General features: G+C 43.0%; 1 protein-coding gene across 1 annotated transcript; it reads left to right on the top strand.

Moving 5' to 3' along the window:
• The first annotated feature begins 1,031 nt into the window (after positions 1 to 1,031).
• Positions 1,032 to 23,047, top strand: WEE2 (WEE2 oocyte meiosis inhibiting kinase). Its single transcript, XM_019749847.2, has 11 exons — positions 1,032 to 1,681; positions 6,268 to 6,464; positions 8,161 to 8,212; positions 10,220 to 10,392; positions 11,560 to 11,681; positions 16,664 to 16,810; positions 17,472 to 17,579; positions 17,703 to 17,788; positions 18,396 to 18,566; positions 20,084 to 20,226; positions 21,802 to 23,047. The coding sequence occupies exons 1-11, from the start codon at positions 1,337 to 1,339 to the stop codon at positions 21,821 to 21,823; spliced, it is 1,566 nt and encodes a 521-aa protein (XP_019605406.2). The 5' UTR covers positions 1,032 to 1,336; the 3' UTR covers positions 21,824 to 23,047.
• Positions 23,048 to 23,812: the final 765 nt, after the last annotated feature.

Raw genomic sequence — 23,812 nt, 5'->3', positions numbered from 1 at the left:
TTTTATCTCCTGTTCAATGATTTGGGTAGGAGGAGACAGGGAAGGGTGTGGTGTGCGCACCTACAAAAACATGGAGCACAAGACTTGTAGCTGCAAAAATACTTTCACGTCCCCCCCAGTTAGTCTCCATTTGGGTTAACCTTCTCCGGAGTTCAGGCTGGAAATGGGAAAGGGGTGAGAGAGAAGCGGATGGAGGGATTGGTGAAGAGAGAGAAAATGGAAAGGGTGACAGGCAGTGGGTAACTGGAGACTATCAAGAGAAGGGAAATTAAATTTGTTTCCGTCAAGATCAAACTCACCCTTAGGGCCTCTCTCTCTTTGGGCCCGTGTTTATCGTGTAACTAATTCCTGAGTGTCCCCAGAGGACTTCGGGGGCTCATGTATATGTCATTTTCCTTTTCCATGGATTGCCTTTCACGTGGTTTCTCCTAGAGCGTGATATGGGTGACTTTTTTTTCCTTCGAAGAGTTTTTATTCTTCCCATGAGGACCTCTCTGAGATAGAAGTTGAATAATGTATGTTAAAGATGTCTAAACAGTAAGTAAACAAATTTTACAAATAAGATATTGGGGGCCAATGTAATGACCACTTTCCAGGGATACGTATCTGCTTCTATGTGTTTCTGATCTTTCTAGCTTGTCTTTTGTCAGTTTGAAAATGTGTCCAATTCCTCAAAAGCTTTAACAGCTAATACCTGGGGGTGGGTAGGCAGGGGGCGTTGTGGGTGCCTGCATGAGGGTAGGCGTGTCTGGCAAAGATCTAAGGTGTGTCTCTACTTGGCAGATGAGCTCCAGACAAGGTATGTTAGAGGCTAAGGATAATTATTATACCCAGGTGAAGCTGAATTCTAATTAACTCCCTCTTAGCCACTGGGTGGGTGGGGAGTGGAAGACAGGAGAGCATGGTAGGTGTAAACGAGTGAAAATAATTTCTCTCCGATCATGAGCTTGTTCCCGAATTGGCTAATGGGTAATTTTTAAGTTAGTTAAAGGAATCCACTGTCTCGCTGGTATTTTATAGCACACGGGTGCAGGTAGACTGGGGAGGATAGCCAGGAGAGTTCTAAACAAAATTGGATTTAATTGCTCAAAGACTCACTGGCACGTTCTTTCATCAGAGTGGAGATAAGGATAAGCTGAGATCTTACAGTCACGTGGCACTTAAGGGAGAAAACTAACGGTGTGTCTCCATGTAGCCGTCAGAGGGCCGAGGGGAAGAGGGGCAGGCTAGCGCTGTGGGACCTGCCAGCTTGCCTCCTCCTTCCTTCCTTCCCCAGCTCCATCGTGTTCCCTTCTGACTGGCCTCCTGGCCTGTGTGGGGAAGCTCGTGGGCTGAGATGGATGACAATAGTATTGACAAAGAGCTAAAGCAGAAATTAAACTTTTCCTGGTGTGAAGAGGAGAGTGAGAACACGGGGCAGAAGGAAGCACAAGAGAGCGGGGAGGCCCCGAGCCAGAGCCCAGAGGAGTCTGAAGTTCAGGACTCGGAGGCAAAGTTTGCACCTCCCAGAACGCCCCTTCGTAACGGACGTGAACTCTCCACATCGCAGGAGAAAGACAAAGTGGGTCCAGATGCTGTTTGGGGGAGTCCGGAGTCAGAGTGTCCCAAATGTCCCACAACACCAGACCAGCCAGATGACAGAAGCAAGCTGCCACGCGGTGAGAGTCCCTTCATTCCCAAAGTAAGTACGTTGGGGGTGGGGGAAGAGGGCCCCAGGTGCCTGCAGCTCAGCTGGTAGAGAAAGAGAACTCAGTTGGTTATGGGTGTAGGACAGGTTTGCCTCCCAGGCTGTATTATTGGTGAAATTATTGGTGAAAATGAATAAGAGTTTCAAGTTACCAGAAAACAGAATCAAATGTCTTGCCAGCTGTCTACTCAAAACCACGGGTGCCGGCAACTGTTTGACGGAGGCCGCAAATAAATCTTGGGTGGAAAAGAAGTTCCTACTTAAGGAATATTGGGACTGGAAGGAATATGGAGACCTAATGCCCAACCCGTGCACTCCACATATGAGAAAACCAAGATCTCGAGATAAACTGGCTTCTCGCTCAGCCAAGGGCAGACACAAGACTAGAAACCCGGTGTTTTGGTCTCAGTCTATTCTCTTTCCATTTTGCCAACTGGCTCAATTTTTATGTGATTATTTACCAAGATTTCCTACTGTAAGAATGTTCACATTCACTGTATCTCTTTGCTGCTGCCTGTCCCAGGAGGACGTCGTCCCCCTCCTTGGCCTTAAGCAGTTCGGGCTCTTCTATTACATGTGAGCAAAGAGGTATTGATGCTTCTGCATAAGCTGTGGACTGCAAAGGAGCAAAGGTCCCGAATGGTTGGCATATTCCTTTATTCCCGTGACGAATGGTGTCCTGTCACATCTTGCGCTGTATCCAAGCCAGGGCTGGGGCAAGGGCCTCTGACAAGCTGGTGCCATGTGTTGAGCCTTAGGACTCGTATTAGCTCTGCTTTCTGCTGGCTCAGCTTGAGTGCTTACGAGCTGCAGAGTAACATCTGTGCTTCTGATGGCAGCACGTCACGGGCAGCAGGTATCTTTAGTACCTGCTGAGTACGGGCACCACATCCACCCGGAAATACGAAGCTTCTCGTCTGAATTGTAGACAGACTGCTTTAATATGCTCATGTGTCCACCGGTGGGTTTTCAATAACCCCAATACCAACCAATCAATCATCCACTGATCTTTCTGAGGACCCACTGTGGGCAAGGGGCATAAGACACCGTCTGAGACAGAGGAGAGATGCCTGTAGACACATGATAGGTACTTCGCAAGTGGGCAGAGTTCTCCAGGCAGACTGCTTCTCAGTGAGGTGATCAGGGAAGAAAAAAGGTGACGGAAGCGCATATGAAGGTCAATGAAGTTGGTATGGTTTTGACATGGGGAAGTGAGGCGGAGGGTGGGCTGAGAGGATGTGGCTCTGAGCACAGTGCGTAGGGAAGAAAACACGACATGGGATGTACATTTCATCCGTTTGCTGCAAACTGATCTGTTCCCAGGCCCTCTGCTGTCACACCCATTCACTCCCTTCAAAGGGTGCCCACAAAATAATGGTAAACACACAACTGAAACAACAAAGTACAGATCAGGTAGGCTAGAGGGGTGGCATCGCACGATGAGAAAGAATTAGGAATTACGTCTCAAGATATCAGAGAAGCCTTTCCAAAGAAAGCGATGTTTGAGAGATGCTTAAAGAATGAGTTGGAGTTCGTTCGCCAGGCAGGGAGTGAGAACTCGAGGGTAAGGGGACATCATCTACCAAGTTATGAAGGGGAAAGATGAACCCAGGTCGGTGCGTGAGAGAGGGCAGGTGCTGAGGCTAGAGTGCAGGCAGGCTAGACCAGGTTTTCTCCTGAAAATGCTGAGCGCCATTAGATAATTTTGAGCAGAGAGAGGCATTTTTGAAAAAATCACGGCCTTCATATGAAGGATGGAATGGAGCAGGAGAGATCCTGGAGGCAGGGCGGTGTTCACAACAGATCTGTCAAGAAAGGAGAAATGCCTGAACTAGGACAGTGGTGGACAGGGAAAAAATGAGAGATGTTTTGGAATTGGCAGCTGGCTCGATGGAGGGGTTGAGGGAAAAAAGAGAAATCTAGAGAGCAATCAGGCTTCTTGATTGTTTGAGTGGATGATACCTTGAATCAAGACAGGTGACGTTCAAGGAGGTACAGGTTTAGCAACAGCAGAGATGTCATGTAAATAATTGGATAAATGGGTCTGGAGTGCAGGAGACCATCTAAGCTGGAGATCTACGTATGGACGTCATCAGCACGTAGGAAGTTGTTGAAGTCTTGAGAGGTATGGTAAGGTCACGTAGCCTGCGTGCCAGAGTAAGGAGAGCAGTGGTTCGAGTTAGGAATCTTGGAGAAAGCCAAGATCTGAGAGACAGGCAGAGAACAGCGTTTGGGAGGGAAACTGGAAAGGCAACAGGGAAAGTATGTGCTTTATGAAGAATGTAGTTTGGCTCAGGGTCAGAGGAGAGAGGCCAGGGCAGTAACAACAGGGGACGTTATGCCCCAGACAGGGATGGGATGCCTTGGAAAGGAATGTTGGTTTAGTTCACCTTGCCCAAGGGAATAGGACCAGAAATCCTGTGAAATGACTTTAGCTCACCATCAGGACTTCCTCGCAGAACGGATGTAGAGGTAGGAAGAGCTTCCTTAGGAGGAAGTAAGGTCCTTGCGGCCAAATGTCCACTTGCTAGGGATTCCAGCATCAGGGGACTGGTTGTACCAAATGAGCCTCTGCCGTTTTCCCAGCCCTGAAACACTGTGAAGCTGTGCCTTAGTGTGAGGGTGCCGCCTTCTCTTCAGAGGGCAAGGAACTATTCCCCCCATTTCCTTTCTCTCTTAATCTGTAATAGAGCTGTTACTTATGGAATCAGCTGTGTTCTCTGGAGCGTCTTTATACTCTCAACCTGGTCATGTTTCCAGAAATTTTCAATCTGCTTTACTTTCATAAATTTCCTTTCATAAATCGTGTCCCAAACTATATTCTTGTAGCTGTCAAAGGGATTCCTCATAATTTTGCCATTCTGGCAATAAAATCCATATTGCTGTAACTAATGTCCTTCCCTATATGATAAGTGGAGCTCATAGAATCTATCAGTCTTCGTATTTCCAGACTAGAAATCCTGATATTGTCTGTCCTGATACAAACACTTCTCCTTCCTGTTATCTGAAAATTTTGTAGGCCCTGTCTGTTGTCCTGTTTGTGTGCAACCAAAACTACATAGAGCATCCCAGGTGTGGACATGACAGATGCATTTTCCTTTCCATCTGATGATCAGAATCACAAAAACACCCATTTCTCAGGGAATGGTTTACTATAATTCTGAATTTTTTTCCTGAATCCCATTGACAGCTGAGACATACGATATAGTTGTACTTCTTTTGAACCAAACCTCGGCCCTATAATAAACTTATAGGAAGACTGTGAGTTTATCATTGATGGCTTTCTCTGACAGTAGCCCCAGTGTTGCCCACCCTTTGAACTCTAAGACGTATGGAAAACGCCTGTAAAAACTCTCGACTCTGGCAATGACATCCGTTTCTTCATTTAAAAAAATAGTTAGGTGACCGTGTGTATGCTCGAGCTTCCTTCATTTCTGTTTGTGTCAGTCATTTGGTGGGTATTTATGGTAAGTTCAGTATTCATCCTTTGTAGCCTCACATTCTTTAATTACATTACCGTGTACTGAATCATGCTGTACTGTACCTTCTGCTTCTACACTGAACGTCGTGGGCAGAGACTATCAGAACAGTAGGATTCTTTCAGGAAGAGCCTCACAGTACACAGCTTATGGGATGGCGTTACACCATGGCCCACGGCTACTGCTGCACTCTTGAAGACCTGTGACGCAGGTATTCCGTCAGCCCCTGACATTTAGGCTATGGTGGCTTTCTGCTGTCCCTCAGAATTCATTGTCTTGGACCTCTCCCCTCTACTTTTTGGTTCAGTTGTGGTTAGGTTTGAGGCGTGTGTTCTCTTTCTGTAACTCACTTGGAGTGGTAAGTCCTGCACATTTTCCTTTTTACTGGGATGCTAGTTACAGCCCCTGCAGAGACTTGAGTCTTCAGGGCTTTTCTTTTTTTCTTTCTTTCCTTTTTTTTTTTTAACCTCACTTCATGCAGCTGCTTTCATTTGGTGCTACATTTTAAATGGAATTGGAAATGGCTTCTTCCACGTTTTGTCTATGAAATCTTTCCCTTGCAAAGTGATTATTTCTGAAACGTCATCAACGATCTGCTAATGGACTGCTCGTTCCTTAAGAAGCCGAATTCACCTCTGCACCCCTCAGCATCATGCTCAGTACCCCCTACTCAGTAGGCAGCAAACACGTATTTCGATGAATAATCGGGGAGCTGAAGTATACGCTCTGAGAACGTAAGGACTGGGATTTCTAGAGTCATTTTCCTTGGTCTGAGCTCAAATGTTGTCTTTAAAATGCTGGAGGGAGGAACAGAGTTGGTGCTTTTCACAGGTGGCTGTCCGACTTGCCCAGGGGAAGAGGGTGGAGCATATCAAAAGTACAAATCACTATACTGGGCCCATGAATCAGAATATCTAGAGGTCCGCTGGGAATCTGTGTTTTCACAAGAGGGCTAGTTATGAAGCAACTAGTGTGCATTGGGGCAGGCCATGAAGACCCCTTTCAGTAATAACGTTCTTTGGTTCAAATATTAACTACCTAACTGATACGGAACGTTTTTAGTAACCCCATTCTAATTTGCCTTTTGTCATCCTCATTCAGGGTCTGCTGAGCCAGTCAGTTATTTCCTCTACAGAGAGGCTTCCCTGCCGCGGCTCTAAGCACTTTAGACTCACACCCGTTTCCTTCAGGGACGAAATGACCTCATCAGCTCTGGTTAACATTAATCCCTTCACCCCAGAGTCCTATAGAAAACAATTCCTTCAATCCAGTGGCAAGAGGAAAAGCCGAGGAGATCTGTAAGTGTGCTTTTGCCTGTGACTTCTGAGAACTGATCTTACCCTGGTGAAGAGGAAGGGAGAACCAGAACACGGCATGCCTTTGATACCATGTTTGCATATCCCCTCCTTCCTAAATGTCAGTGTTGGCTTTAACCTGATGTCAACAGGAATTCTAGCATCTTTCCATTCTGAAGAGTCCCGGAGGTACCTTCTCTGTTCAAGAACAGGACAGTAAGCAGGAGACCTCTGACTGCCATGAGGAAATTGAATGGGCTATGGTTGCCTCCAAGGGGACTGCTCTGGTTAACAGAAGGCTAGCAGTGGGGGAAGGTGTAGTTCACACTTTGAACAGTATCTATTGCTTTTGAGTCCAGCTTTCGTGACTGGTGATGAGAGGTATGGGGCAAGGATTTGAACTTCTCCGCAGGTGATGGAAGACTGGCAGAAGAGAAAAAGACAGGGCTGCTTTCAGAAGTGCTGAAACTGGAAAGCCAAAGCGCTCTATTGTGTGTATCACTCCAGGACATTACTTGTCTCTCCACGGCGTCTTTGTTATGGAATCGAAGGGCCTCTGAAATGGGCCTGTCATTTGTGCTCATGTGTACTCAGCAAAATAAATGCACAGCTAACAAGCTGAAGTTTGCAGAGCCCTTCAAGTGTTTCTTTTAGAATCAGTGACTATTTATTAAATCACCTTATGGCCAGAATAGGTTTTCTCAACACTATCTACCGGATCTTAAGTAAACAGGACTTCGGCACAAGTAAATGGTCCACTTTTGTTAACAAGAACGCCATTGGTTTTAGCAGTTTAGAATTCTTTGTAAACCATCAGAATTCATGGTTTCACTTCTCACTGAAGCTAGCGGGAATAGTTTGAATTCCTGGCAATGGAAGTGGTAACACTTTAGTAACGTCACTTAGTGTTTCTGAGAGGGTATTTTTCTTCCCTATTTATTATGTTGTTGTTTTATAAAGTTTAGAATGTAACACGAAATTTAAATCACCAACATCAAGCATCGGTTTATTTCCATGAGCGTAATGTCCTCCGTTTGCCGTTATTACGCTGTACTTCTCCAGAAGAAAAAAAAATCTATAGCTTAGCTGACCTAGAAACTAAAATCTTGCTTGAAGATCCAGAACGCAAGTGCTCATGCCAAACAGGACGTCTGTGAGACTTCACTTACTGTAAAGTAATCCACGACATCTTACCCAGGGTCAGAGCTCTTCCTGCTCCACTTACAGCCTGCCTGTGAACCTCACACACACAAAGCCAGGTGCTGGGGGAGGTGGGAGCTGGAAGGGGAACGTCGTAATGTGGCAGGGAAGGTCGCTGACGGCTGCACCTGCTCTGTGAGCTCTTTTGCCTCCAGTTCTCCGCCTAGGTTGTTCTGTTTGCCTAAAACCCCGCTCCTTTCCCTTAGCTGCTTCCTGTTCATTCTCGGAATCCTAGCTTACGTATCCTCTCTTTTGGGAAAGACTTTTCCTCTTGAAACAATCAATTGGCTGCTGTGTATGGTGCCCCTTGATATCTTGTGCTTCCCCTCACCTAGGTTCTTACATTGACATTTTCTGTTTATCCCTGTCCTCCACTATACGTGGACGAGGGGCAGGAATTGTCTTACGTACTCTTACAGCCCCAGAGCGTAGCATAGTGCCAGGCTCAGTAAATGTTAATCACACATTGATATCACTTTATTTATTTATTTTTTTTAAGTGAGGAGGCTGGTCCAGGGGAAGGCAAAGTGGAACAAGGGCTGCCTGCCAAGGTGAGTGTAGTTCTTTGGCCCAACTGTCAGAATGGTCATTTCACCCTACTGCCCCTCTCTTCCTCCCTCACCCCTGCCCTTCCTCACCTCCCTTCCCGTCTTCCCTCTTTCTCTCCTCCCTTCCCTCCACCCCCACCCCCAAAGCATTGTAGCCAATGTCTTTTGCAGGTGAATTTATTTGGACTCTCATCAGGGTCTATATTCTTAGTTGTTACTTTACCAGACAGTGCCTGATATGTATATTGCTGAATCATTACCTTGGAGTAGTTTTAAATTAAAGGCTATTGCTTCTATCTTGGATCCAGGGGGAAATTTTATAGTCATGGGGTATAGAAGTGAAGGAAAAAAATCAAGATACTCTAAAGTCCCCTAGTAGAAAGACAGGACAGAGAAAAATGACGTGAAGTCAGAGGTATATATGTAAAATTTTACCTCTTAAATATGTCAACATCTATTGATTTTTTAATGTTTACCATCATTGATGTAGTATTCCTCATTCGATAATCCAAGAAAACAACACTGTAAATATCACTGGAAATGTTTATTGCAGCCTTAGCTGTAATAGCAAAAAATAAAAGAGGGGGAAGTACTAATTGTCCGATAATAAATGGCAAAGTAAATTATAAGTGATAGTCAGGGAAATATTACATTGCCGTTAAGATGTTTATAATATCATGAAAACATACCTATGTTCAGTGTTCGGCGGACAAAGCGGGAGGGGTGGAGGTTGGGGAGTGATGGGGCTGGAAAGCAGTTTTATCTGGTGTCCGAGATGAGGATGGGAAGGTCATGAGCAAACACCTGGTTGGAGGCCGTGAGGCGTCTGGTCAGGAGTGAGTTTGGGATCCTCGTAGGAAATAATGAGGTGTGTCCGGTTCCACGGGGTCATTTTGCAAAGAAGAATTCTTACTATGAGAGGAGATGAGTAGAGGGCTGGCAGCTACAGCGAATACAGATGGGGGAGAAGCAGAGCCTGCGATTGGCTAAGGGCAGTGGAAATGACAGGTCTTGATGATGAAGACTGACGGCTACTGGATGTCGGAAATGAAGAACTAGTAAGAGTCAAGATTTTTAAAACTCCAAATTAGATGGAAAAGTTCTTGCTAGTGGAGACACTGGGAAAATGTTGACTTTGTGGAGATAAATCAGTTTGGATGGAGATTCCTATAAATTTATGGAGATTTGGGTCATCATAGCCACCGTTTACTGAGAATTTACTATGTGCTCAGCATCGTACTAAGTTACACACACACACACACACACACACACACACACACACACACACTCACACTCTGACTTTCTCATGTAATATTTAAAAGAACCCCGAGGAGTAGTTGTTAAGACCCTCATCTTACAGAGAGAAAACTGATTAAAAGTTCAGCGATTTGCCCGGGATTATTTACTAGCAGGGCAATGAGCGATGTTGCTACTTGACCAGCAGGGGGAGTGGTTGTTATAACCAACCACATACTCTGACGAATCAATTTGACAGTTATGTTCTCCAGACTAAGATTTTTGAGGAAGCAAATTGAACACAAGTGTGTTTCTTCAACTTGAGATAACAGCATCGGCACCCAGAGTGAGAGACACGTGGACATGTGTCAAAGGGAGGTGTTTTTCTGTTTGTTTACATGTGCTTCCCTCAGATCCCTGCCACTCCTTCTGCTGAGAACAGCTGCTCTGGCTGTGAGTAGATGTGTCCCCTCTCGGAACATACAGAGAAGAATAGTATGGCCAGACAGAGGAAATGATATAGAAAAAAATGTAATCTAGGAAAGAGAAATGTCAGCACAGAGTTGTATGGCAGGTTATAAAGAATACAGAGAAGGTCATCAGGAGTTGGGGAAGTTCTTGCTACCGTGAATATCGACACAGACAGAATCCAGTGGATTTGCCTCAGAAGTCTTTTTGAAAACTTAGTTAAATTCAGGAATATAATATGCCTCCATTGTATTGCTCACAACGTGTTAGGAAGGATCATTTTAACTTTTTACTAAAATATTTCAGAGATGCGTCCTACGAGAAAGCAACATGACTTCCCGCTATGAAAAAGAATTCGTGGAGGTAGAAAAAATTGGGGTTGGGGAATTTGGGACAGTCTACAAGTGCATCAAGAGGCTGGATGGATGTGTTTATGCAGTAAAACGCTCCATGAAACCGTTTGCAGAATTATCAAATGAGTGAGTACCTTTGAAATGTACTTGAAGTACACACTTGGATTTGGAAAGCTTTTTCTTGTCAAAAGATTTTAAGTAATAGCCCTGATGTCATTAAAAACATACCATTTGCTGCTTTTTAAAATCATCCTACCCCCTCTATTATATGTTGTCTCATATTTATAACCTTTCTGAGTTTTCCATATCAGAGATAAGTTATTTCCTAAAATAGTCCATGATCATTTTGGATCATATGGGGGAGTGTGTGGTTTTTGTGGCTCTTACTACTGGTCTTACTGCTTTTTTTTTTTATAAATAGATTTATGGAATGATCTTCTGGTGCCTGTTTAGTTCATCAGAAATACTGCCAAGTAGGAAGTTATTGCTAACTCACTGGTTTATCTCTACTTTGTATTAATAATGCATTCAAAAGTCAAGTTTCAAAGACTTCAAGCAGGGAAAAATTTATAGAAATGTAAATTTCGTCCCCAGATGTAATTGTGCTTTCTTTTCACAAGGAAAACAAACATTTTCAGATTCAGCCAATGCTTTCTTGTGAACTGTGGGGATATAATACTTATGCCGAATCTGAAATTGCAGACTTCGGAATTCTTCGTTTTTATACTGAAACTCAAGTCACCGAGTACTGTAGTTTGCTTTCCTTGTGTTGGATTCCCTATTCTACAGTGATGTCTCTCTCTGAGGCTGTCCCTGTGACGACATCGTATTGGCAGAGTTCAGTAGTGACTCTGTCTCCCCTTCACAGACAAGGTAGAGGACCCATCTCCGTATCCAGTCAAATCCATGGCAGCCTTCTTGCTAAGCCCATCATATTTTTGGATTATGATACAGAGAATTTAAGACCCAAAGCATGTCTGCTGCTGAGACTCCTCTTTACTTAAGCCGTGTTTAATCAAGAAAACCATGGCTGTGGGCCCCAAGATAACCAAGATTCTGCTTGTCGGGCTGCTGTCACCAGCTTGGCTTTGGGCTAGTCACTGAACTTTCTAAAGCCTTCATCCTTGCCTACTGAGGAGGGGTGAAAATTAAATTAGATAAAATAGTAAGCAAGCAGTGAGCATTCCATGTGTGTTCTGCCATTGTGAATAGTGCTTCATAGCTTGTCTTTGGAAAAACATTTGTATGTATATTATCTTGATTCATTTTTCTCAACGCTGTTCTGTCTCTTAGGAATTCGGCTTTGCATGAAGTTTATGCTCATGCAGTGCTTGGCCATCACCCCCACGTGGTACGTTACTACTCTGCGTGGGTGGAAGATGACCGCATGGTCATTCAGAATGAATACTGCAACGGTAAGTATGGGGGCTAATATCCCCGGAGAGGGAGATGGACCTTTAAGCCTTCAGAAAAGAGTCTTTGCCTCCTCCTAGTAGTTTATGCCAGGAATGGCAGAGTCATACCTAAAAAGTCTGCGCTGCAGTTTTGCTTGGAGGCAGAGAGCTGGAGAAAATGAGGACTTGAAAAGTAATTTCATGATTATGCCATTGTACCTTTCTTTCGAAGCTGATATGCAGCTGATACATAGAAGTATCACTTCCTTCACACTTAACACTAGAGAGAGAACTTTTACTCTAGTGGCTTGAATCGTAAATCATCCTTTTACCATTTGCTAGGTATGCTAAAAGATGCAAGCCATAGTGCCTACCACTTTAGGCGGAGGGGTGGTAAATTTATACGGCCAACCTTTGATTAGTTTTCAAGGGGATTCTTCGGTTTGGGAGTTGTTCATGCTTTTTGTTGCTTCTTACCTTTGAACTTCAGTGTTCTCACCAGAGTAGGGGCATGGGTGCGGGTTGACATAACAGCAGGTATGTGTTGTCATTCTTCGAAATATTTTTCATCGGCGTGTTCGGTGGTAAAGCAGAAAAATGCTACCAAATTGACTAGAAGCTTGCCATGATTTCAAGAGTAGTAATCCATATTCTGGCAGGGTAATACTGGATAACGGCGTCTCTCTTCTGCCAACACCCCTCTCCCCCCATATATGCCCACTCAGAGTTTCCTTTCTTTAATAGTACAATCTATCTTTGAGTAAATTTTGTATCCACCAGATAGCCCTGAGTATGTGTGTCCAGCTTGGCTTTTGAGGACAGAGATCAGTGATAAAGCTTCATTCATCATTGTGCAAATTAAGTATATAAATACCGTGTTTCCCCCAAAATAAGACCTAACCGAAAAATAAGCCCTAGCATGATTTTTCAGGATGACTTCCCCTGAACATAAGCCCTAATGCGTCTTTTGGAGCCAAAACTTAATATAAGACCCAGTCTTATTTTCGGGGAAACACGGTAGGTAAGTAAATGACATTATGAAATGCTAGAAACATAGAAAATGGTACACATATCCTGAAAAATAATGATTTGGCATTTCCCTTGTTGTTTCCTTATAGCTTGATTTCTTTGTCACCTTACCTGTAAACTTTGGTTTTTTTTCCTCTAATAAACTCACCCTAAATCCCTTTTTCTAATGTCTCTTTGGGCTAAAGAATGGACCCTTTCCTTATACTTGTGATTAAAAGGTTGAGACTTTTCTTAATCCTCTTCCTAATTTTCTCTTATCATAACCTGAGATTCCCTATTCCTTTCCTCCCCCTCTCTCTAAAGAATATTGGTTTCATTTCCATGAATTTTAGCTACTAACAAAGATAATGTCCAATAACAAACACTACTCAATATACCAAAACAAAACTGGTTTGGGGCGACGTAAAGATTTCAAATTTTCAAAAAGAATAAGATGGGGTGATTGTTTCTATTGCAAATCGTCTTCCAATTCTTTTCAACATACCTGAATACCTTCTACAGGCTTAACACTGTATTAAGCGCTAGGATGAGATAAGGTAAGTCCTTATCTTCAAGAAGCTTTATTCCACTTGCTCTGTTACAGCGAATACACAAGAGACCATTAGGGGCAAAGCCAGAGGGGACAACTATGGATAAAAAGTGTTCAGAGGGGAGGGATGTGAGCAAGAGGCAGCGGGGTGTGGAGAACGGGTTTAAAACCCAGCTCTGCTGCACACTGTTGGTGTGATCGCTGGGATGTCACTTAATCTCACGCAGCAGAGAGAGTAATGTTTACTTAAGGGAGTAGTTTGAGAATTAGCAACCATCCACGTCAGATGCTAGTACAGTGTCAATAGCTGATCTGTAGTAAGAACTCAGAGTAGTCCGAGAAAATCTCATAAAGGAGGTAAGACTTGAAGGAGACCCCGTAGAAGGATCGCTGGAGTTTAGGGAAGGAAAGGGAAGGCATCCAGTTAGGGGAACAGCCTGCAGGCAGAGGGCACGATGCTAATGGGAAAGGCTCTGGCTTAGAAGACCGTAAGGAGACTAACAGGACTTATTTCCAGAGTAGGAAATAAGACAGCAAGGGAAAGTGGGGGAAGACTATAGAGGCCTCGAAAGCCAGGCAGTGGATTTTGGGGTTCTCTTCTTCGACAAGTGATAGATTATGGGGAACCCCTGTTTACTCATCATGGTGGTGTACTAACTTCACCAATTAAAATGTCATCTTTGATTTATGAAAACATAATTCGCGTACATCGAACCTTTCGAATGTGGACTGATCATGGAAAATAAAGCATTGCCTTATGCCTTGTCTTGTTTGTAGTTATGGATACTCCATGTTGAGACTGTCCCCTGGGTTCTAAAGGGTAAGTCCAAGGTATTTGTAAGGTAGCAGAGTAGCCAGTGCCTTGTTCCTTCTCCTCACTTCCCCGCTGCATCCACTACCGCTCCCTGTTTCTCATCTCTGCCTCCTCATGCCCTGTCTCCCCACACCCACCCTTATCCCTGCACCCCCAGCCTGTCATAGCAATTAGGCTGAAACATACAGTCATGGTTTTAACGCAGATTGTAAATTAGATGACTTAGATCACTAAGATTATAGCTACTAGAGACAAGCAGTCATTTGATTTCCTGTTGTCCCTCCTGAGCACTGAACCAATGAAATATCCCCTCCTCCTCCCCCACCCTTGCCAAGATTCCCAACCAGGCACCTCTGGGTCAGCCTCAGAAATCTGAAGGTTGATTCTGCGACCACCAGGATTCTCTCTGATTCACGACTGGATGATTAATGGCTCCCTAAAGGCAGTATTTTCTTGTGACGTCTTCTGTCACTAAAGTTTACAGAGCATGCTCCTCTAGAAGGGTGGGCCTCACACATGTCCGAGTGATGTGACATCTGGACGCCAGTGTCCTCTGTAAAACACCATAAATACTGGTTATGTTTTCCACCAAATAAGGAATACTTTACCAGCAGAAAACTATGTTAGTGTTGTAGGCAACAACACAAAATCAAGATTTGTGTGACTACAAATGTACGCACAATATATTCTGTTGAATTGCTGGGGTGCTTTTTACATTTTTAGTTAGAAGGCATTTGCTATTGATTGCCATTCATTTGTTTGGGTATCTGTGAGGGCTCATGAGCAGACAGGGAAACAGATAGATTAAAAAAAAATTTTTTTTTTCCTGCCAAGTGGAGCAAGTACCTTTATTTTATCTAAAGGAAGGAATTCAGCAACTCATCTCACGAAGATGGTGTGAGAAGAGCAAGCTGCCCAGAGGTGGTTGTTTCCTCCTAGGGCACAGTGCTGGCAGGTGCAGAGGCCGCTTCCAGGTGGCACCTTGGGTTACAGAGTTCAGGCTCTAGCGTAGTTGGGGGAGATGAGCAGGGATGAGGTTTACAGTTCATCCAGTACTGCTATGTCTAAAAACACAGACTTCCTCATTAATACCGTTTAGTAAAGAACAGTTAGTTATGCTTTTCTGTAAGAGGTGGACCAACAGCTTTAGCTGTAGCTAAAGAAGAATATTCGAATTCCTTTGTATAAATGGGTACTTTTCAGTAACTGAAAATTAATTATTACTTGGCTAGCTTTAATATTACCTATAGAGCTTCTAAGTAATTAAAAGTGCTGCTCGCGCTGGTCTAGTTACTCTTACTACGTACCTGTAACTCTTCAGGGGATTAGAAATATTTCTGCTTATAATCTAAAAGAACACGTTACAGGGTTAAGTTCCCCCAGGATGCGTCTTTCTTTCCACGCCTACTACAGGATCTTTGACTCAGTCTTTCTCTTCCCTCTGTTGCTGGGATAGATATCTAGTTCAGAAAATATGTATTACATGCCAGACCTTGGGGAAGTGAAGCTAAGATTCAGGCAGCAAGGCTAGTGGGGAAACACGCGTGCTAGTGGACACGGGGGTCTGGATGCAACCCTCCTCATCATCACACGTCTTAACCTCGTCTGCAAACTTAGCCTTGAGATGACTTCATTTTTAACAAGCTCCAACACGCTCTTTCTTATTCTTCCTTTCTAATTAATGGCATCTGTAGTACCCTCTTTTTTAAGAAGGTTCCCAGAAGGAAAATAGTAACTTTAGTCCTCTTTGTGTTTCTGAAAGGGGCTGCGTTCTTTTCCTTTCTGAACTTCATTCTGTTAACATGACAGATCAATCTTTCAGTTCAATTTTACATGGGATCCTTTTAAATACGGATTTCCTAAAAAGTACTGTTACCATCTGAGATCCTGTTGTTCTGGTATGTACTTGAAGCTGGAACTATGGGGCTTTATAATGGCCAGGGAGACACGGGGACGCCATACTTTTGACTGTAAAGGCCGCCAGTGAATGCTAATTCATGAAACAAAGGGTTCAGCATCATTCTAATACCTTAGTACGGGGGATCCAAGGTCAGGTGGTGAAATGAGCCCAGGCCTTATTTATTATTGACAACGATGATATATTGGTACTACAATTGATGTACGAATAGTGTGGCTCAAATAGGACTTAGGTCTACATTGATGTTTTATATTTTCCTTGGCTCAGCAATCATTACATGCTCTTATTTCATGATATATTTTTAATGGAAGTAAACTAGTAGTCAATTACATTAAAATTACTACTGCCTTATAATTACTCATCACAGCCATTGTAGCTATGTGACTAGGACGCATGGCTTTCTGGTTAATAATTAGGTCAAACTTTAAAAATGTTACTTAGTTAGAGCATACTCAAGGCAGTAGGGCCACATATTGGCTACCTAGGACATGGAATTTCCTTTTCCTCTTTAAAAGCCCTGTAATTCTTCTTTCTAACCTGCCTGTAGTATAGACGGGGGGAAGATATTATTATGTTTTGCACAGACACTGACGTAATCTAGACTTGCTGGACTGCGGTCATCCACAAGGAACTATTGAATATTTACTCTGCTTTCATCCATCAGATTCATACCTTTCCCCTCGTTCTGTGGGGCTACTCTCGTTCTCTCCTAGGTGGGAGCTTGCAGGCTGTTATATCTGAAAACACAAAGTCTGGCCGTCATTTCAAAGAGCCAAGACTCAAGGACGTCCTTCTGCAGGTTTCCCTCGGACTGAAGTACATCCACCTGTCGGGCATGGTTCACCTGGACATCAAACCCAGTCAGTGAGCTCCCCGCTGCTCCTCGGGCCAGACTGAGTCCTGCCCCTCGTCAGAACCTGTGTCTGTGTGTCTGTCACGTGTCAAAGGTGCTGTCTGCGGAAAGAGTTCCTTTCTTTCATGGGTTTCCTCTTTAAAAATTTCAGTTAAACAGCTTTAATCATTTTCTCCCGAGGCCCAGGGGACACAGAAAGGAAAGCCTGTCCCAGACAGTATGAAAAGAAATATTTAATTTACTACATCGATAAGTGACAGCAGTATAGCTGCATCCTGCCTGTGTTGACAGCTAGTACTGTGCTCTCATTCACACCGATTGAAGTGAGAAGAGATGCATGGCTTTGGCACTCATTAAGTGACACGCAAGGAAATGTTACCATATGTGTGGGGGGTTTTGTTTTTGTTTGTTTGCTTGTTTCTTTGTTTTGAGGCTGATGGGGTTATGGTTGAGCTCAGTTTCACTTACACGGGTTTATCAATCACTGAGCTGCCCGTAAGCAGTGTGAGAGATTCCAGGGAAGGAAAGAAACCTTGTAGTCTTGTCTTGTTCCATGCACGCAGAAGAGGAAGAAGGGAGCGTGGCTGTAATGTCAAATACGAAAAAGGATCTTTGGGGTAAAAAAAAGAGTAGGAATGACTACTTACAGCAATTCTGCATTTTTGCAGGTAACATCTTCATTTGTCACAAGATGCAAAGGGACTTTCCTGAAGTCGCAGAAGAGATGGAAAATGAAGCGGATTGGTTTCTCTCTGTTAATGTGATATACAAAATTGGTGAGTCTGCCTTATACCCTGACCTGTATACTATTATCCTGTAAAAGTTACACTGACGACTCCATTCCAGTTTTGAGAAAGACATGCTTTAAAGAGCTCTATTTCCTTTTTTTTCTGTTTTAGGTGACTTGGGTCTTGCAACGTCAATAAGCAAACCCAAAGTGGAAGAGGGAGATATTCACTTCCTGGCTAAAGAGATTTTGCAAGAGGTACAGATTAGGGAAACGGAGACTATTTTATAATCCATTGAACCTTTTGAAATGAAAGTTCACAGTGCAGGAAATGAAAAGTATTTATTTATCATTTAAATTTATACTATCCCCTTTCCTATTCAGAATGGAGACCAAAGATAGGAGAGAAACTTTCCCGAAACAAGCATGAGGAAAGCTGGCTCAATCATGGGTTAATCAATACCTGTACTCCTCTTTGTAAAGGTCCCGTTTCTAGTATTTCTTAGAATTTCTAAAGTCATGGATGGCCTAGCAGGAAGGTAGCCTTGATTAGTCCCACCCATCTTTACCATGTGGCTATCCTTTTGATAGCACAGCAGCTGTGGTCCTTGAAATGACCTTTAGTTGCTGCCCACCTTCTGGGATGTCTGTGGAGCCAGGCCTGACACAGCCGTGTTCATCAGATGGATTTGTGCTCTATCCTGTATATTTTCTAGAAGTAAACCTCTTACCGGGGTGTGTGACCTTGCCCATGTGTCTGTGTTAGCTCACATGCACTCACGTGAAACTTTGCTGCCAGTTGTATTTTAGTTTAGACTCACTTCATTCGGCAAACTCATTGGCCTTCCTGTCTTCTGTGTTGAAGGATTATCGGCATCTCCCCAAAGCAGACATATTTGCTTTGGGATTAACAATCGCAATGGCGGCCGGAGCAAAGTCATTACCCAGCAATGGGGCCATGTGGCATCACATCCGGGAGGGGAACCTTCCCAACTTTCCTCAGGAGCTCTCAGAAGAACTTTACAGTCTCCTCAAGGTGATACCTTTTATGAAATGAAAAGAAGATGGAAGTGTCTGTTTAAAGAAAAAAAGTGTAATGGCAAGTAGGTGGGGAAAGGGAAGTGGAGGTGTTGGTAGTGCCACCAGCAGAAGGAGAAAGGAATCACGACTGGGAAGCCCACAAGGGACCCAGGACAGAGTGAGAGCTCCTCAAGGAAATGCAGAGAGTATCATAAAGGCCTTTTATGTTACAGTTTCGAGACCCCGTTACATTTTTTCATTTGCCCTTCTGAACAACCCCATGCGTGCGTGAGGTGGGCAGTGGAGGAAACCAAGGCTCAGAGCGATTTCACCTTTGATGATTGATTGACTCCAAAATCAAGCCTGGTCTTTTTGCTCCTCTTTCAGGCCTTTAACTATTATCAATAGGAACAGTGATGATATTACTAAAAAATTGAATTTTGAGTGGATAGAGGAAAGTGTAAGCTAATTTATCGATCAATGACTTTCAATACCACCAATCATTTTAGCTATTGGAAGAAAGGTAACGTCAATTCAGGAGTCAGTGATATCTGAGTATGTGTAGGGACGAGTAAAGGAAGATACTGCATTGTAACAAACAAAGGTACAAATCTACACTGTCAAGAAGCTTAGAATTATACTAAGAAAACAAAATGTATATGTAAGACTTACTATAGGGCCTAAGGAACAGGATCAGATAGGATCCTTAAAATAGCTCCTCTCTTGGAGATTAAATTTGAGTTTCACAATTTACTGGAAAACTTCAACTGTAGTTACAGACTTGTCCTTCTTCCTCACTTCTGCTTTCCTAAAAGGAGGAGGCAAACTGTTCCTCACAGTAGTTTCTGTTCATCGTGTAATCACCTATGTGTGAATTGCTCTTTGATTTAGCAGCTACTTGTTAAGTACCTCAATGCTGGCCCTGTGTTAGCTAACACATATATGTCAATTCATTTAAAAGGCTCCGTAGTGAACGGCAGAGCTGGCTCTGAACATCATTCCCCAAATGGAAGGTTCAGTGTTTTCTTCGTTATAGGACTGCTAAGTGCTGTATGTAACTAGGTATTTTCTACTGCATTCAAGTCACTTTAGGCCTCTGCTACCTGCACATAAATGCTGTGGGAATAGTGTCGTGGTGGGGTAGGCTTAATTAATTTCAAGTGAAAAAGGAGCATGTCATGGTAGAAAGTAAGTTGAACTAGGAGCCGGGGAACCTGGGTTTTAGTCTCTTTTGATTTCAGGACCTCAGTATCTTACTGTTTAAAATGAAGGCATTAGACCATTAATCATGTAACTAGCGCTAAAACGTGATTCCTAAAGCCAAGTCAAAGAGATGGGTGACTGACGCTACCAGACAGGGATGACATTCCTGTCCCTGGAAGAGCGACGTTTTCGTGTTTCTTCCCTCTGCACAAAGGGGAAGCAGAGTTTCAGAGTCCGCCAGCAGAAGCTGGGTTAGAATTAGCTTGGGGGAAGAGGTTTTCCCCAACAGTGAAGCGTCTGTTTCCTCCCTGTTGGTCCCTACATCACCAGAACATGATCCACCCTGACCCAGGGGAGAGACCTTCTGCCACTGTTCTGGCCCGAAGCCAAGTGCTCCGCCCCTCCCTGGGGAACACGGAAGAGCTCCAGCGGCAGCTTCTCTTGGAAAGGATGAAGACGGCCGCACTGGAGAGGTAGGTCTTGGGATGCTGGACTTGGAAAAGAATCTCTTTGTGTACCGCTCACAGTGACGTGACTGTTCTGGTGTGTCTTCGGTAGGGATTCAAGTGGAAGCCAGCATTATAATATACAGGTCTGCCCACAGAGAGAGTGGCAGCATGAGACCCTTTGTAGCATGGAGCTAGAGGCTCTGTGACTAGATTGCTTGAAAATTGTGTAAATTCAGGTCATTGTGAAAATTCAGGTGATGCAAAGGAAGCAGAGTGAAGAGTACCAGGACGTGCAACTGGTAAGGGCAACTTAGTAGGATTCTGAGTGACAGCAGGTGCTCGAGTAACTAGTGGGTGATCACCCAAAGCGAGACAACCATAGCCAAGGTGGGAAGACATCTATTTTAGAAATCCTCTAAATTTCAGGGGCAGACAGATACTGAGGAAGAAATATTTTTTCCAAGCCAAAGGAAAAAGTCCGATCACTTATTCACGTACACTTGTATTCATGTATGTATTCTTTTATTAATCTATTCCTTCATGAAACAAATGGGACTTAATTAATTAGATGAGGTTGGGTTGGTATTAATTAAAGGTCAGGCAGGTGTGAGCAAAGTTCTGAAGGCATTTTAAAGTGATTTTTACATATACTGTGCACTGTTGAAAATATAAAAGAAGGAGATGAAAAATAGTCCTTGTCTAATAAGCTTAGAAGTCCAACTTCTTTTGGATACACAATCCATCGTAGAATATTTAACTTGAAAAGTCCCCAAAGTGATTTCTTGGCCATGAGTTGTGGAGATTGTTGTAAGCTTTTAGTCAGGTAATTCTTCCTAATAAGCAACTTAATGTTTTTTTGCTCTAGTTTTAGATCCCATTTTTTCCAGCTAATAAACAAAATACAAATACATAGGTATATACATGTTTTTAATAGGAATGGAAGTATTTCTTAAGGTGTGGTGTGCACATTCTGTGAAGCCGGCTACGGAGGCACAGGTGACTCATCAGCCATTACCTGTTATGAGCGCCTGTCATAGAAATGTGGCAGATGCCTTCTTGCCGTTGTCTAGATCAGCAGTTGGCAAACTTCTCCATAAAGAGCTAGATAGTAAATATTTTACACTTTGTGGACCATGGGATCTTTGCTGCAATGACTCATCTCTGCTGTAGTAATGTGTTAGCAGCCATACACAGTCTATAAATGAATGGCTACGGCTAGGTTTTCCAATAAAGCTTTATTTACAAAAACAGATGGCTGGGTAGATTTGACCTAGGGGCAGTGCTTCATGGCCACCGTAACTTTCATACACAGCCTGTAGGATTGTTCCCTTATACACGTATATATTTTATTTTTATTTTTTTATACTTTTAATTTTAAGGGCCAATAAGTAGGATTTAAGAAACTGAACCTGCAGTGTTTTGGGGCATGTGTGTGCCAGGCATTTTTTAAGACAATCATAGGACTGAATTTTCTATTCTGTGCATAGCCCTAGGCTTGTTTCAATAAATACTGAAATAAAAAAAATTGTTAGTTTTGATCATAAATATTACCTCTAATTTAGGATCAAGTAACACAGGTCTTTCCTCTTTCATTGCCAGGGAACTGAGAGCAGCACAATAAGCCCAGTCCCCCCAGGAAGGCTACAGTGAGCCTGGGGTCTCTGGGACCCGCACAGGATCAAGAGGCATCAAACACCTGGTGGGAGGAAAGAGTGTAAAGTCTTCAAGCTTCACCTGTGGGATGTCTTCCCCATAAGAACTCATTTCACATCAACCCACATTTTACCTTATAGCTTCCAGAAATAGATTTTGACCGCGTCAAACTTCCTCTTGTAAATGGAAAGATTAAGCAATCTGAATGCCCAAAGATTTCAAAAGCTACTCCTAATTTAGCATTTACAGCCCAAACCCTACAGCTATTAAGGCCGCCCATCAGCAGTCCCAGGTGCAATAATCAGTAGCCATTTCTCTTCTCTACCATTAAATTCCTAGCATTGCCTCTCAGTAGATCACTTCTCACACTCTGTGCACAATGGGAAAGCACGGGCTTCTGAACTGAAAGAAGAGAAGGAGCCAGCAACATATGCAACATATGGCCTAAGAGGTTGCTCTAGCTAATTACCTATGAAGGTCCCCAGTGACTCCCTGCACATAGAAAGGTATACAATTTTGTTTTGAGTTGAGGTAACAGCTTACAAGAAAATGCGCCTGGATTTCAACCATGTTTCCCAGGTTATATGATGGCATTCCTAAAAGAATTCTCAGCAACTTTAAGTAGTTTTTATACCGTATTCTCTGAATGGAGATAATCCCTTCCTCTGATGTTGTATTTATTAAATAGAAATGACTTCACCATTATGGGAGGGGGCTAGAAATAAGACTATACATAACTTGAAATTTCTAATCTGGCTATTAACTTACGGAACAAAAACACTGGTAGTGGGTGTGAGGGAAATTTGATGTGGTTATTCTCCTTCAATCTATTTGCCTTGACCCTCTTGTAACTGTTGTATGTGGTTTTAATTTTCTGTCTCCAAATTTCTCCTTGATTTTATCAGAATTTGGCTTTGTTTCCAGTGATTTTATCTTTTTCTCTGTATATATTTTGAAAGGAATAGAATATTTGTAAATAAAGGTTTTTATCTTGTTCAAAGCCAAATATGGGTGAAACACTCTTTTTTGTAATATATAACTGACATAGAATGAGAAATTTATGCTGGAAGCCATTTCATGATAGATAGGTGAGAGAATTTGGTAAGCTAGTACTAACAGGTCTTGGCTTCAAGGTCCAGTTTCACAGGCCCAAGAGCAAGTAATGGCCAGGCTAGGATATAAAATAATGGTCATAAAGGCATTCGATAACTTCTACTTGTGTCATGTTAATGACAGCAGCCTGTTAATAGTTTGTTAAGGCTTTTTTCTTCTTTGCTGCCTTATTTTCTTCTTTTCCCTTAATTTTTAATAAGTTTTTTTTTTTTTCAATTGAATAAACCATCACACCATTTTTTCTTCTGTCTTGGAGTGGCAATTCTTCCCATGCAGTTAAGGGGGGTATAGTGCCTATTGCCTATTGCCATTTTTTAAAACTAGTCTTTATTCAAGGATTTAAAATTGAATTAATTTATCTCTTGCCTCTCCCACCCCAGCCATGTCCCTTGCAGTAAGTGGAAGGTCAACCACAATTTGTGATTTATAAATAGGTTTATTAAGAGTATGCAACGTATAGGCCAGACTTCTTTGGTTATACTTGTCTTCTCAGGCACTGACAACTGCTATTAGTGTCTACGGTATGACCCCTTCGCTACCATGTTCCTCAAAGGCTACCCTAGCCCCTGAATGCACCTGGTATCCCACTGTTGGTTTCTCTCCCTCTCTGCTGGGCTCCATGGTAGCAGGAAGTCACCAAAAGAGCAGGTAGTTGCATAGACACTGTTGAGTGTGAGAGGGGCTGGGTCTATTTTCAATTTGAAAGGTGTGTCTATATTCAATGTGCACGGTGCTTTTTGCTTTTTTTTTTTTTAAACCCCCCTTTCTGTACTCCCCACCCCAAAGTATTTGTGAATACAAAGAAAGAGGGAGGGACTAGTGGTATAAGAAAGAAAGAATTTTA

Source organism: Rhinolophus sinicus, linkage group LG11 (genome assembly GCF_036562045.2).
Source record: "Rhinolophus sinicus isolate RSC01 linkage group LG11, ASM3656204v1, whole genome shotgun sequence".
Lineage (NCBI taxonomy): Eukaryota > Metazoa > Chordata > Mammalia > Chiroptera > Rhinolophidae > Rhinolophus > Rhinolophus sinicus.
This window is presented reverse-complemented; position numbering and strand designations above follow the sequence as displayed.

Bases quoted from the DNA above. Each gene is read 5' to 3' on its own strand.
- WEE2 (XM_019749847.2), top strand. From the start codon at position 1,337: ATGGATGACAATAGTATTGACAAAGAGCTAAAGCAGAAATTAAACTTT. The intron at 1,682-6,267 runs GTAAGTACGTTG...ATCCTCATTCAG, and splicing joins AGAGTCCCTTCATTCCCAAA to GGTCTGCTGAGCCAGTCAGT. The intron at 20,227-21,801 runs GTAGGTCTTGGG...TTTCATTGCCAG, and splicing joins AAGACGGCCGCACTGGAGAG to GGAACTGAGAGCAGCACAAT.